The sequence below is a fragment of the Hyaena hyaena genome, unplaced genomic scaffold (assembly GCF_003009895.1).
Source record: "Hyaena hyaena isolate Hyena2069 unplaced genomic scaffold, ASM300989v1 scaffold_86, whole genome shotgun sequence".
Lineage (NCBI taxonomy): Eukaryota > Metazoa > Chordata > Mammalia > Carnivora > Hyaenidae > Hyaena > Hyaena hyaena.
In genome coordinates, this window is record NW_024080721.1 from 236070 (window position 1) to 251435 (window position 15366).

The 15366-nt window shown below is 44.1% G+C and overlaps 1 protein-coding gene across 1 annotated transcript in view; it reads right to left on the reverse strand.

Moving 5' to 3' along the window:
- The window catches only part of TRPM8 (transient receptor potential cation channel subfamily M member 8), an 81775-nt gene that overhangs the window by 59420 nt on the left and 6989 nt on the right, over positions 1–15366 (reverse strand). The window contains exons 3-6 of the mRNA XM_039234462.1: positions 11652–11808; positions 10640–10817; positions 6876–7048; positions 778–952 (exon numbers count right to left, since the gene is read on the reverse strand). Of these exons, the coding sequence (XP_039090393.1) occupies positions 778–952; positions 6876–7048; positions 10640–10817; positions 11652–11808 (683 nt within the window). The remainder of the gene's footprint in view (positions 1–777; positions 953–6875; positions 7049–10639; positions 10818–11651; positions 11809–15366) is intronic.

Here is a 15366-nt window from a genome sequence, read left to right on the forward strand (position 1 = left end):
TTTATCCTTATAATAATAACACTCTCACTAATTTGCATAATCCTGTGCTTTCTTGAAGGGGTGAAAAATTTGCATGACTTATGTTCTCTCAAGAAAGAGTATTACATATACAAATGCCTGCCTTCGTGTGTGTCCCACTGAAAAAGGAAGAGGGTTGAGAACATCTCCAATGTGTCCCTGTTACCGACTCTGTGACTACGTCATGACATACTCTGGTTCTGTAACAGGACACATGTCAACACCAGCCTCTCAGCAGCAGTAAGACTGAGAATTTGTCACTTTACGTGGCAAATAAAGGCTTTCACTCCATTGTTGCACTGTCCCCCTGAAACCCATGTTTTAGGCAGTTCTTTTATATACAAGTAGCCAAGATTCAAACAAGTAACCCACCTAACTGTTAAGCCAATGGATTGGTTTGTATCATTTTTACCCCCAGCTAACTGCATTGCTTCGTAAGCCCACATTTGCCATTATGGATTTTATTTGTTCTTCGACATGGTCTAGCAGAAGAAGAGATAGCAGGTTTTCTATGGTGACAAACCAGAGTGGGACAAGGCAGCATTTATCATCCCTCCAGCACATGGAAGGTACAGGTCCAGGCACCTTGGCAGAAACACTCCCAGTCTGTCAAAGAGAGACAAGAACAGTCCCTCTTTGGCAACATGGCACCTAATTGGGAGGGTTCACCATCCTTGCTCAATGACTGGCAGCTGTTGGTGGTGGTGTCACTGCTCTGCCCTTGACACTATGTATAAGGCCCACTTCCTAAATCCTGACCTTGAATAGTGCGCTCAGAGATGTGTTTCTCCAGCTGATTCCGCAGTTTTGCTTCAACTGTAGGATGTCCGTGGCAGCCATTGTCCACAAGCAGCAGATGGGTGTGATTGTTGTCCAGGATATACAGAGGGTCTCTTTTGAAGTCATCCATTATGTACTGAGCTGAAAAGTATTCCTGAAAAGTGCAGAGAAACTTCTCTTTGAGATTTGTTGGCCAGGAAGCATGGTAACATTTTTATATGTCAATATTAAGGCTAACCCTTCAGGTTCAACTATACTGATGCCTCCCCGCCAGAGTCCTAAATTCAGAAGGGTCTTAGAGACCTTAGAGAACAGGGCTTTATTTTAAATATGCAGAAATGAGAGTTCAAAATGGTTGGGTCACTTGCTCGTTGTCACATAAATGGCCAGGGACGGTGTAAGGATCAAATTCCCAACCCAGTTCTTGTTCCATTAACCTGTGCTCATTTGTATAAACTCATTGAAACTGATAGCATTCCAGGAAGTGTGTGTGTGCTTATGTGTGTATGTGTTTGTATCCAGATGCACACATGGAAATATGAGTGTGTGTATATGTGTACACATACACAGATACATATACTGCTTGTGTGTGTGTGTGTGTGTGTGTGTGTGTGTATACAGATAGAGGTAGGCATCAATACACACACATACATATATGTCTGGAATCTATCATACGCCAAGGACTTGGTCAGGGTCTATGGAGTAGAAAATGAACAAGATGGAGTGTTGGCTCTTTAGAAGCCCATAGTTACAGGGCCACAAAATGATGCAATTAAAGAGATATTTAGTCCTAACGCTTAATTCCATAGAATAAATGACCACCAAGGGAGAATGAAGAAAGGAATTCCTGACCCTCATGTTCCATTCAAAGGTGTTTAGTTCTTAAAGTATTAGGGTTGCATTAAAAGATGTTCAATCTCAGGGCACCTGGGTGGCTCAGTCAGTTAAGCGTCCGATTCTTGATTTCGGCTCAGGTCATGACCTTACGGTTGTGAGACTGAGTTCCGCATCAAGCTCCGGGCTAGTATGGAGCCTGCTTAAGATTCTCTCTCTTCCTCTCTCTCTGTCCCCCATCCATTCACACACATGCCCTCTCTCTCACTCTCTCATTCTCTCTCTTAAAAAAAAAATGATGTTCAATCTGAACTCCAAGAATATAAGTGAAATTGATGATTCAATGGGGAGAGGAAGGTTACTGACTAGTAAACCCATATATATTCAGTCAGAACAAAGGAAGACTGAAAACAAAATTGCAAATATTACAGTTCTCTTCTAAAAGTGGTCCTGGCCCAGTCAGGAGCTCCAATCAGCAGAGTCCTGGAAATGACAAATGAGATAATATTTGCAAGACAGGGCTCTGGGCACTTGACTGGGGAGGCCTACAGACTTTCCCGGAACAAATCATTCCTATTCCACGATACTCTTCCAGAATGCAACACTAATTCCAAAACCTCAACAAGACAAGAATCACACAAGGAAAAGCCAAAGACCACACCCTCTAATGAATAAGGATACTGAACTCCTAACAAATCATTGGCTAATTAAGGATTATTAAGGAACAGTTAGCACTGTTTCCAGGACCCAGTCCATTAGATTATGGCTTCAAGGGAAAAATTCCAACCCAACAGATGGAAAAAGACATGTTGTACTCAACATTCACTCTCGATTTAAAAAACTATAAACTGGAAATAAAAGGATAATGCCTTATGATACTTTCTTAAAATATATGTATATTGAAGCTTTCACAAAATCCTATTTACTGGTGAAAATACTAGCCTTGTTCTCACCACTATGATACCAGGTATTCTGAATGCCTGTTGGGATACTTGCTATCATCACTGGTATTGAAAATTACACTGAACATTTTAGCCCAGGCATCGGGACAAGCAAATAATGCAAGATATAATTAAATGGAAGAGTTATATTTAAAAGTAACACTATTTATCAGTAATATAGTTGCAAACGTAGAACACTAGGAGAATCTACGAAAAACCTATTAGAACAAAAATAGAGTTCATAAAACATTTGTTTCAAAACAACAAATAAACCTCTTTTTACATAAACACTGTTTCCAAAATTACATTGAATAAAAACCCCATTCACAACAATAACAAAAATAGATAATCGCTAGAAATAACATTAAGAAGAAGTATGTAGGTCCTCATGAGGAAAGCTGTAAAACTTTCCTCAAAGACAAAGACTTGCAGAAACCGAGATGCCCAATCACTGGAAGGAGACTTGATATTATAACAATTTCAATTTTCCTGCATCAGATTATAGGTTTTAACATGATTCCCACTCAGTGAGTATGAAATTTTACCGTGTTGTTTGCCTCGTGGTTCATCTCTGTGGTTGTAATTTGACAAAGGGATTTTAACGGTTAAATAACAAGAATAAGGAGAGGCCTGAGCAATTTTTTCATGCGTGTGGATTGCAACAGTACTTCGTAAGTGTCGCACTGACTCTAGGAAAAAAACAGCTGGTGGAAGATGAGAAGAAGCCTAAAAGAGATTCTCAAAATAGATAAAACTTCAGTGTTTGTAGATCAGCTAAGTCTGATCCTTGTATAGCCCATCTACTAGGAGTGGGGTTTGTAAGCCACAAATAGAGACCACGTGGGAAGATATGGTCAGCAAAGTTATCGTAAACAACTATTGGGTTCAACTTATGCAAAAGACCAAACACTCTTTTTCGGGGAAGACAGAAAAGAAACAAAAAAGTCAACCACAAGATCACATGGGTTGGCTATGAAACTACTGTAAATCACACTAGAGATTATCATTAACAAACACATAAAAGGAATACAAACTAGTGCTATAATTTGAGTATTTAAAAATAATACAGGGGTGCCTGGGTGGCTCAGTCAGTTAAGTGTCTGACTTTGGCTCAGGTCATGATCTCACAGTTTGTGGGTTCGAGCCCCACGTCAGGCTCTATGCTGACAGCTCAGAGCCTGGAGCCTGCATCGGATTCTGTCTCCCCCTTTCTCTGCCACTCTGCCGCTCTTTCTTTCTGTGTGTGTGTGTGTGTGTGTGTGTGTGTGTGTGTGTGTGTGTGTGTATCTTTCTGTCTCTCTCTCTCTCTCCAATATAAAGAAATATTTAAAAATTTAAAATAAATTAAAAAATAAATAAATAATAATACTCATTGTAGGAAACATGGAAAACGCAGAAAAGTACAAGAAAAATTAAAATCCTGCTTCATTCCACAAGTCAGTGATGGTCACCATCAAGATTTTAGGGCACTTACGTCTTTCCTGGGCATACAGATTAATTGATGTAGCTTTCATAATTTTCTATGTAAAACTGCAAATATTTCCCATACCATCAGAAAATCTTTGGAAATATTATTTTCCATAATTTTCCTTCATGTTTATAAAGTAATCTACTGGAAGATCCCTCTAATATTGATATTCCTAGCCATTTAGGCTTATGTCAATTCTTGCTATTGTCAGAAATATTTTAATATGTTTGTCTAAATATTAAATTCCAAGTGATATATTTATAGGTATGGTATGAACCATTTTCATGTAACTTGACACATATTTTGAAATGGTTTTCCAGGAAGGGCACTGATTTGTTCTTTCTCCAGTGAAGTACAAGGATCTCATGCTTCTGTATGTGTTGGAGACTTTAAACATCTTTGAAATTAACTAATAATAGATTTTTAAATTTTTTTCTGGGTGAAACCATCTTGCCCAGAGCAATTTTGAAGATTTTTATTTCTCTTTAAGCTCATCCATTGGTAATTCATCTAGTCAGATTTTCTAGTTCTTGTTGAAATGGCTTTCATTATAGTTTTATTGGGGCACCTGGGTGGCTCAGTCAGTTAAGCATCTGACTTGGGTCATGATCTCACGGTTCATGGGTTCGAGTCCCACATTGGGCTCTGTGCTGACAGATAGCTCAGAGTCTGGAGCCTGTTTCTGATTCTGTGTCTCCCTCTATCTCTGACCCTCCCCTGCTCATGCTCTCTCTCTCTCTCTCTCTTTATCTCTCTCTCTCAGAAATAAATAAAACATTAAAAATTTTAAAGAAAAGAAAATTATAGTTATAAAAAAATATGAATTCCCATGAGATTTTCAAATTTATTGGCATACAATTGTATGTCATATCCACACAATTTTTCTCAATATTTGTTATCATGTTTGAATTCTCAGTCCTATTTATTCCTTAAAATAAATTGTTAAAATGATTTCAGAGAATAAAGAACACTTCTACTCTTCCCCTTTTTTTTCTTTTCTAATTTAGTCCTGATCAAATATATTTTTTCCTCTTGCTCTTCTTAAATTTTGTTAGTGTGTCATTTTTCAAACCTATTAATTTGAACACGATGGTGGTTAAATGGCCAGAATCACGGTTCTGCCACTTACTAGGCATGTGGGGGAAAAAAAAAGTTTCTTACTTTCTCTATGCCTTAATCTCCTCATCTGTAATGAGAAGGTATTAGTAGCACTTAATTCCTTGTAAAGTTAATTTCATTGTTGTGAAGATTATTATCAGTGAATTATTTTCTTTATTTTTGCTAATAAAGGTATAGGACTATGAATTTCACTCTGAGGGCAGCTTTGACCATATATTGTTAGTCCTAACATATAGTGTTTTCATTTCCATTGCTTTCTAAGTGGCCTGCGATTGTATTTTTTTTTTCTGCGATTGTATTTTTGAAAGCTCATTTTTGACCCGATGGTTATTTAGCAAGGTGTTGCTAGTTTGTTTCTTGATTCCCAAGTGATTGGAATTCTCTGTTTAATCTTTACATATTCATTTCACATTTTACTTTTTGATAGAGGATGGGCCTTATAAACTGCCACCAGGGAAATACTGAAGTCTTTTGTTGTTTTTGTTCCAATCCAGTGGGATTGGTAGTTGGTACATAAAGTACCTATGTTACGGGTTTGCTCTTCTGATTTTATGAATTCATATATAAAATACATCTACCATGACAGTGGTGATTATCCAACACAAGGCTGATGCCCAGGACAAAGATGGCTAAGAGACACATGCTGCGATCTTTCCCACACAGCCTGCCACTGTCCTCAGAATCCTACCCCAGGCCACACTCACCCCTGAAGTTGGCATTTGATGTGAGATGATTTTGCCATCACTGGCTGCGTGTCCAAAAATAACAATAAAAGCTACCATTCACTTTGCACAATCATCCTGTCCCATGATAATACAAGGTTATTATTATAAAAATTCAAAGAGAACTCACTCAAGGCTATGTAACTAGAAAAAGTCTACTCTACGTAGAGAGCCCATCCTCCAGCCACCCCACCATGCTGCCTCCTGGAAGATTCTCCAAAATGGCTCCCCACTCTCCTCTGTCCCTTATATCCCTCAAAAATACAGGTGCAAATGTAATATCATTTAAAGAAAAATAAAAAGAACCAGAGTGATTCTAAAACTCTGCCTAAATGCCTAAGGAGTCCCAGGTGGGAGAAGGTATAGATAAAATTGGAATTTCTGAACATCTGTCCCAAAGCTTCTAGGCAGACATCACTCATTGCTTGAGGTTTTCAACTCACTAGAAATGCTATTTTCAAAATCCCACACTTGATACAAAATCTCATACGTCTACCTTGTATTTAGAACATGAAATGTGTGTTCATTACTCTCTAAATATGAGGGAAGAGCTACTCACAGCCCTCTTGATCCCAAATTAACTAGGGTTCACAGCACAGATTTCAATTCCTGTGAATGTGCCAAGCAATAAAGATACGGTGGCCAGAGCTTCAGCCCTCCTGGGATAGACTCAGATCATAGCTATAAAGAATAAAGAACCTGACCGTAACACAATATTGCCAGGAAGAAATTTTAATGAATGAAACTCATCCACTGGTAACTCCTTCTCAGGAATTCCTTGATCATGTCTTCCTTGTTTTCAATTGTCGGTCCCAAAGGTGCTCCTTATAAGGCCGACCCCCTCATAAGCTGGCTCCATCACAGAGCCCGTGTGTGCAGGCCAGAACCCCAGGCCATGGTCTTTCTCACACATGACCTTGCAGACCTCCGCCTGCCCCAGACCTCTGCCTGCCCCAGACCTCCGCCTGCCCCAGACCTCCTCCTGCCCCAGACCTCAGTGTCGCAATTCCTGAGGAGGGTGTCCCTGTTGGAGACCATGCCCCAAGCTGCAATGCCAATGGCTACGATGTTCTCCTCTGAATTCCTGCTGATGGTGTTGTCTCTCACCACCTCCCCGATGTATTTCATCAGGCCATAATGGGTGCCTCCGGTGAGAATCCAAGCACCTGTCAATGAGGAAGGAGAGCAAATAAATGCTCTGCTGGCTCTGAGTATTGTGCTGGTCCTATGCTCCACCATGTGAGCACCAGGACCCAACACTGCCAGCCACACCTTATAATATGCCTTGCCGAGGACCGACCAGATGGAGAAGAAGAAAAAGATGATCTCGGGAAGTGTTTCTAAGAGATGCTGTTTGGGGCACCTGGGTGGCTCGGTTGGTTAAGCGTCTGACTTCAGCTATGGTCATGATCTCATGCTCTGTGGATTCAAGTCCTGCATCGGGTTCTGGGCTGACAGCTCAGAGCCTGGAGCCTGCTTCACATTCTGTGTCTCCCTCTCTTTCTGCCTCTCCCCCGCTCACTCTCTGTCTCTCAAAATAAAGACACAAAAAAATTTTTTTAATAAAAAATAAAAAAAATAAGAGGTGCTGCTTTTAAAAAGATACAGATTCCAGAAACCACTCTAGATCTAAATCATCAGCATGTCGGGGGGGGCGGGGGGGCAAAGGGAATCTGCATCCTTAGCCAGCTTCTCAGGTAAATCTTGTTATGGATAATAGATGCCCGGCCTGAGCCTGTAAGCAAGGTAGGCAATGCCGCCGTGGAAGGCAGAGCTCTCTGCACTTAGACTCCTCTGCCAATGCTATGACCCTGGTGCCTACGATTTAGCTTTCCCTCATAATTACACAGTTTTGCACACTGGTATTTTACAGTTTATATTTGACAATCTTCACAATGTCAAGGGCTTTGCACATTTGTTTTGGTTTGTTTTTTTAAGAAATAAAGTAAAGAGCTACTTACAAAATATTACTTAGCACAATGACTGAATCTAAAGTTGGAAGTGACCCTAGTCTGAGGCACTGCCCATGAAGGAATGCAGCCACCCAGGGTGGTCACTGCTGTCTTTGGTTCAGCTCTGGTGATGGAAGGTTCCAGAGTCTCTGGGCAGCTCTCTCCCAATTGTTAGAAAGTCCCTTTGTTCACTATGTGTCTCCGTTCTCTCTCTCTTTTTTTCTATTTTAATGTTTGTTTTTATTTTTGAGAGAGAGACAGACAGATAGAACATGAGCTGGGGAGGGGCAGAGAGGGAGGGAGACAGAATCAGAAGTAGCTCCAGGCTCTGAGCTGTCAGCACAGAGCCCGAAGCGGGGCTCGAACCCACAACCCCTAAGATCATGACCTGAGCCGAAGTCAGACTTTTAACTGAGCCCCCCGCGCGCCCCAGTCCTCTAATTGTACTACTGTCTTTGGCGATAAGGAAAGAGTTTAGTCAATCTCCCACATAACAGTCCTTCCCATATTTGTAGGTAAATGAAGCGTGTTCCTTAGGGCTTGTCATACCCAATTCCTGCAGCCGTTTCAGAGGACGTGAATTCCAGACCCTCAGCACCCAATCTCCTTCCTCGAGAGAGATTTTAGCCATCAACCTCCCCCTTCCAATCCAGGCAATGGTAAGTGAAGCAGCCCAGCATGCCGCCAACACAGAGGACGAGCCTGTCCACACCCAGCGCAGGCCCCCTTCATCTCACTCAGGCCAGAGACTTGTGTCCATTCCGGTGCTATATTCCCAGCACCTGCAGTTCCTGACACACAGTAGGTGCTTAATAAGTATTCTGAATGAATGATATGCGTTCAGGACTTTGTAGTAAGGAAGCTGAGCTGCTCATTTTCAAAACAAAGTAATACCTACTGCAGCTCCCTCTGGTGGGTCAGGAAATTGAGAACAAATGGCAACAACAGCCCAGTTTCTACTTGATGTTCAAAGAAAACTCTTACCTGAAATAAGACATGTGGGGGCGCCTGGGTGACTCAGTGGGTAAAGCACCCGACTCGTGCTTTCCGCTCGGGTCAGGATCTCAGAGTTCGTGAGTTAAAGCCACTCATCGGGCTCTGCATTGACAGCATGGAGCCTGGTTGGGATTTTCTTTCTCCCTCTCTCTCTGTCCCTCCCCTGGTCGTGCTCGTTCTCTCTCTCTCTCTCTCTCACTCATCCTCTCTCTCTCTCTCTCTGTTTCTCAAAATAAATAAACTTTAAAAAATAAATAAAATAAAATAAAAAAGATGTGTCCTTAGCTCTGCCAGTTAACTCATTTTTTTAACATAGTTTATTGTCAAGTTGGCTAACATACAGTGTAAACAGTGTGCTCTTGGTTTGGGGGCAGATTCTCATGATTCATTGCTTACATACAACACCCAGTGCTCATCCCAACAAGTGCCCTCCTCAATGCCCATCACCCATTTCCCCCTCTGCTGCCCCCCTATCAACCCTCAGGTTTAATAAAGAAGTCTTTTAAATATTAGGCTTTGATAAACTGAACCTAATCATGGGGAAACATCAAACCAAATGAAGGAACAGTCTGAAAAACAACCTGTCTGTGTTCTTCAAAATGTCCTGAAAGACCAGGAAGCTCTAGGTAACAATTCCAGAGGAACAAAAGCCTTTCAGTTGGGTATGACATGACAAGCTAAATTCAATGGAGCCCACTGAGGAAAAGAAAGGTGTTTTGGGTTTTGGGCTTTTTCTCAAAAGAATAATATTGGAGTAATTAGAAAAATTAAAATAAGGACTGTTTTTTAGACAGCAATATTGGTCGGCTAGCTTTCTCAGGTTTGAAAATTACACTGGGTTAAGTGAGAGAAGAGCCTCATTGAGAGATTCATGCTGACATACTTAGCGGCTAAGACTCATGATGCCTGCAATTTACTCTCAAATGAGTCTTTAAAAGTCATAATATGTGACTATTTTTTTTATGTTTATTTTTGAGAGAGAGAGAGAGAGCGTGCACGAGACAGAGCACTAGCAAGGGAGGAGCCAAGAAAGAGGGAGACACAGAATCCGAAGCAGGCTCCAAGCTCTGAGCTGTCAGCACAGAGCCTAACACGGGGCTCAAACTCACGACCTGTGAGATCATGACCTGAGCCAAAGTCAGATGCTTAGCCTACTGAGCCACCCAAGCACCCCATGAGTGACTATTTCAGAAAAACAATAAGATAAATGTGAGAAAATGTTAACAGTTGGTCATTCTAAGTGAAGGATGTACAGACATTCGTTATGGTATTCTTACAAACTCTTCCACAGGTTTGAATTTTTTCACAATGAAAAGTTAGAAAGGAAGTACTAAGCTGCATCTTTCAAGTAACAAAGCCACAGCTCTTTGTCTTGATCTCAATTAAACACTTACCTGGTGCTTACAAACTGCTAAGCACTTATCACTATTCCCAAAAGTGCATCACTGATCTCAAAATTAAAGAGCAAAGAAATTAAACTTTCCTGTTTGATTCGTCCACGTATTCTGGGTAAAATTTTCTATGCAGGAGCAGCAGCAGTGAAAACCTGAGTTGATTCAAGAAAACAAAAGCAGCCACAAGGAAGCTGATTTTACCTTGGGACCCTCACCCCCACCACCTTCCAAAGGTCTCTGCCCATTCATTTGAGGACCTTGCTTTTAAATAGATCGTGACCAACCGTGTGCTTCTAGAGTGTCTAGATTCTGTGCATGAACTGCATTTGGGGGGTTTCATTGTCTCCGAAGGCGTCGCCCAGCCTCGGTGGCATAACCGCGGTCGCACCGTCCCCGCCCCGCAGGGACCCCGCACCTTTCGACTGTGCGATGTAGATGAGGCGGCTGAAGATCTTGCGCATGCGAGGCTTCAAGGCGAAGTTCTTGGCGCCTCCTGTCACAGAAATGACGAGGTTGGGCGTCTTCAGGTGCCAGTGCTGGGTCAGCAGCTCATAGAGGGTCTCCGCGTCCGTGTCACAGGACAACCGGATGTACTGCGGGGGAGAGGGAGGGCGGCAGGGTCAGCACCTGTCCCCGCAGCCACCTGCTCCTGTGGGAGGGGCAAGCAGCCGTGGGGAAGTGACGAGAAGCACTATGCTGGGGAGAGCGGGAGTGTCACTGAGGGGCCACCCCAGCCGCTGCAGAACCTGGGAATCTGTCCTCACGGCTGTGGGGCGCTTGTCAGGTGTCTGAAGCAGAGTAGATGGGATTTACATTTTAGGGGCTCTTCCAGCGCTAGTGCTGATTGCAGACCTGGGGACAAGGCAGCCATGCACAGGCAAGAGCCACGGTGACAGCCACGGTGACAGCCACGGGGGGGCTGAGGCGTCCAGGCCCAGGCTCCAGGCTGCCTATGGAGGGTACCGCCATGGAGACCCAAGACGCAGGACGATTTGAGGATACCACTTTCCGACATTAAACCTTGTTTTAACACCCCCGTTAGAGCCTGAAATGCAGGTGTGTAGAGGGAAATGGCACCTTGTTCAGAGCTACACGACTTCTCAAGAATGCCACGCGCTCAATTAAATGAGACAATTCACAAAAATGTTCACAGGACTTTTGTAGCCATGGGGGTCAACGCAGATGTTTCGTGGACACCTGCTCAGGGAAGGGCCTCTGAGTGACAGCGGTCACCAGCTGAGCTTTCCAGTGGCACATAATCTGATCGCAGCTTTTTGACTTTTACAAGGTTTATCTTTTCCTGCAATAGTTTTGGGACTGACTACCCATTTCTCCTGCCTCCATACTATTAGGCAATCCAAGGCAACTCAAAGTAGCCCAAGTTGTGTTAGTATATGAATTTGCTAGAGCAGAAACCCATTGCTCACCTTCCCTTTCTTCCCCAGAGTCTCAAACTGAATATCCCCAAAGGCGTCAGTCGGGAATTCCTTGGTGTGTTTCTTGTAATTCCATTTCTCGTTTTGGTTGATCTGGGTCCCTTCGATGTGCTGGCTCTGGGCATAGCCACACTTGCAAACATTTTCCCTGAGCAGGACGATATTGACAGGAAAGAACAGATTTCATTGAGCCTACTGAAGGAGTTCATCATGTTTTTAGAGGAAACTGCACATGATTAGCTTAAATAAACATGAAAAGAGATATGACCACCAAGTCTTATTTTCAGGCTAGATTCATCATCTCAGTTGATTGTTTAAAAATCATCGTGGTGTTTTATTCCCGCTGTCTACCATCCATCCACCCAAAGGCTGGCTCTGGATTGAGAGCTGGGATATAGGAGTGGCCCCAGGGAGCGTGTCTCTGCGTAAGCAGCCATAAGGTTATTACGGGATTGAGCCTTGGAAGTCTGAAGGTCATTATTTAGCTTCCTGGATGGTTTGTAACATGCAGGAGCTCCGAGGCGGGCCTCTGCTACAGCACAGACTTCCCGAGGTGAGGTGAGCCCTTCTCCCCAAGGGACAGTACTCACCAGAGACCTGGGTCCCCTGGCAGGGGCTCAAAGTGACCCAGAGTTTAGAGATACCATCCTGTCCATACTGGACATTGGCTGTTTGGGAGACTTTCCACACTTGGGCTTAGACAAGGACAAATTGTGTGATAAACAAATTCCCACGAAAGGTGCAAGGGAACGAAAATTTACATGTTTGTTAAGTGACGCGTGTGCCTATTATGAAGTTGGAGGAGAATGAAAAGATAGGCAGTAAGAAGTAAAGGATTGAAAATCTGCTCTGAGCAGTGCCTGGGGGGCTCAGTCGGTTAAGGGTCCAACTTCAGCTCAGGTCATGGTCTCGCGGTTCATGAGTTCGAGCCCCGCATCGGCCTCTGTGCTGACAGCTCAGAGCCTGGAGCCTGCTTCACATTCTGTGTCTCCCTCTGGCTCTGCCCCTCCCTCACTTGCACTCTGCTCTCTCCCTCTCAAAACTAAATAAACATTAAAAAAAAAATCTGCTCTGAGTCAGGCCTAGGTTGAGTTCATGGCACCCGGGGACGAACCAGATGGGACGCCGCTCTCCAGTTTGGGGACCTCTCGGGAACACGGCTCCTGGCTGGGAGGGGCAGCGCAGAAGCAGCAAACCCCTCCTCGACTCCACCACAGTCCTTCCCCCCCAGCCCCGGGCTTGCTGAGAGGGTTGGAAGCAGTGGCACACGCTCTACCAAGGGACTTTCAGGCTATGGCAGTGCCGTACAAGCAAATCAGGGAACAGCAGCCACCATGACAACAGAAAAAGAAGAAAAATCCAGTTTTAAAAAAATCTGAAAACAAACGCAGTGACTATGTGGCTCCTCTAGCTCGGGCTATGTTGCATCCTGACCATCACGGTCTCCAAAGAGATGAACAAGAACCAGGGCAAAAATGTCAGTGTGGCCAAAGTAACACTCCCTAGTGAGGCACGGCTCACCCTTCTCCCGGTTTCTTTCTGGGTCCCCCACCCACTTGGCTCCCCTTATTCTTTCTCCCATCAGTCGTTGGACACAATTCAGAAGGGTGCTAAGAATTCAAAGGAGAGGAAATGGAGCAGGACAGAGCCACCACCACCAAGAGACCAAATGTCTTGATCTGCCCAGAACAATCCCAGTTTATATCTGCTGTTCAAGCCCTGGTAGGGTCAGAGCCTCCATCATGCCTGTCAGTGCTCCAAGTCTCAATAAAATATGTAGTCACCCTAATCACCAACCTGCTAGAAAAGATGCCCCTCTGGCAGACACGAGCCTGTGACCCCTAGCACCGTTGCGCAGTGCACGACCTGGGCAACCATGGGCAAGCCACGTGGTGACTCTTCAGCAAGGATTCCCTGGGCAGCCCGGGTCAAATAAAGGCATACAGGCTGAGAATATCTGTTAGGGTTTGCTTCTAGCTGGACTCTGTTTTATATTCTCTTCTTGGCACATAGGTCACTCAGCAAATATCCTCCAAATGAAGAAGGAAAAAATGAGTAAATGAATACATTGATTAGTCTTGTGTAAATTGTTCGTGTCTTAATCATTCCTCAGTGATTTTGGAAACTAGGTATTTTTTGCCTTCCGGAAGACGGGCTTACGTGTACTTAACTGTCAAATAGCTGTCACAGGAAGGGCTATATTCTCAAGGTCTTCCTCACTGATGAGTTTATTTAACGGATGGCAAAATGTAGAAATAATTCTAAAAGCACTCGGTGGCAGTAGATCCCATTTTCATTTTACAAAGTAACAAGGGTGGTGCTGCTTTTCTGCAACATCTTCTAAAGATACAATGGAGCAGAAACCAGTCTGGGGAGGAGCTTTTATGATCACGCCAGAAGCAGACTAATTCTACTGGAGACCAAGATTCTACGACCCGGAAGCCACTGGCCGCAGCTGCGTCACCTGAACGGAGTTGCTCTGCTAACGGAGACCTTTCTGATGCACTGGACGCCAGGGGTAACTGCCAAAGCCACACAATAAAAGACCTTATGTAGTGAGGAACAGACATATCGCAGCAGGAACCTTCCCAGGCCCTCACACTTCTCCCGGTGACACTTCGGTGTGGTCCCCGCTGGAGAGTGGCGCGTGTGACGTGGGCCCCAGTGAGGCTGTCCCTGCTCCCCAACCCCATCCACGCAGCTGGACTGAGACTAAGCCTTTTCTTGGGTTATGGGTGACATGACTGTTTCCAACTGTGAACCAACCCTTTTAGGTTAAGCTAGCTTGAGTTCCCTGTAACTGAAGGTCCTAATTACTGTAGAGTGTGGAAATTATCTGTGTTCAAAATATGTCTGACTTCTGGCATTTTCTAGGGCTATAAAAATTGAGGCAAAGCCTGGATCCAGAGTCACGCAGCAACTTCACCTCCTTTTCGCAATAGTTCTCTGGGCATCACGCACTTAGGCCAAAAGAAGTCAGTCAACCAGAATTGATCCCAGTTTCCTCAGTGCTCTTTCTTACTAAGTCCCAAGACCCTTCCTGAGCCAAAGCTGCCCCCCAGGGGGTCCCAGAGTCCTCCCCACCAGAGTCCAAGTTGGCTTCCCCTCCTTTCCCTTTAGCTGTTGACATCTTGCTATCTGTTGGGGTCCATCCACACCCACCAAAGCTCAGTGCGGGATTGGGGGGAGAAGTCCCTGCCCCACCTGCCCTTCCTACAACTGAAAACAGACTCTTCAGCCCTTTTCCCTTCTAAGGGTAGGTGTGTGCCTCAGGTGACCTTGGCTGAGAGAGGTGCTCGGCTCCATTCTGATGGCCTGCAGGCTGGTAGACCTCTATGCAGCAATTTGCATGAATTGGTTCACAAAGAGAGAGGAGGCCAGGAAGGCATTAGGAGCACAGATACCTATAGGAGGGGCAGGGGTGACCGAGAGGGGAGATGGGGCAGACAGGAGAACATCAGGACCCTCGTTCTACCTCTAGGACCAAGTCTGAAACCTACAGAGCGACACGGTCAATAAGGCAGTCGTGACCCATGCGTGGCAATGTCATTTTATGTTTAAACTAATTAAAATCAAAACTAAAGAAATTCACTTCTTTGATTGTACTAGCCACATTTCAAATGCTCAAGAGCCGCCTGTGGCTAGTGACTACCACCTTGGACAGCGCAGATATAGAATATGTCTATGATGGCAGAAAGTTCCATTG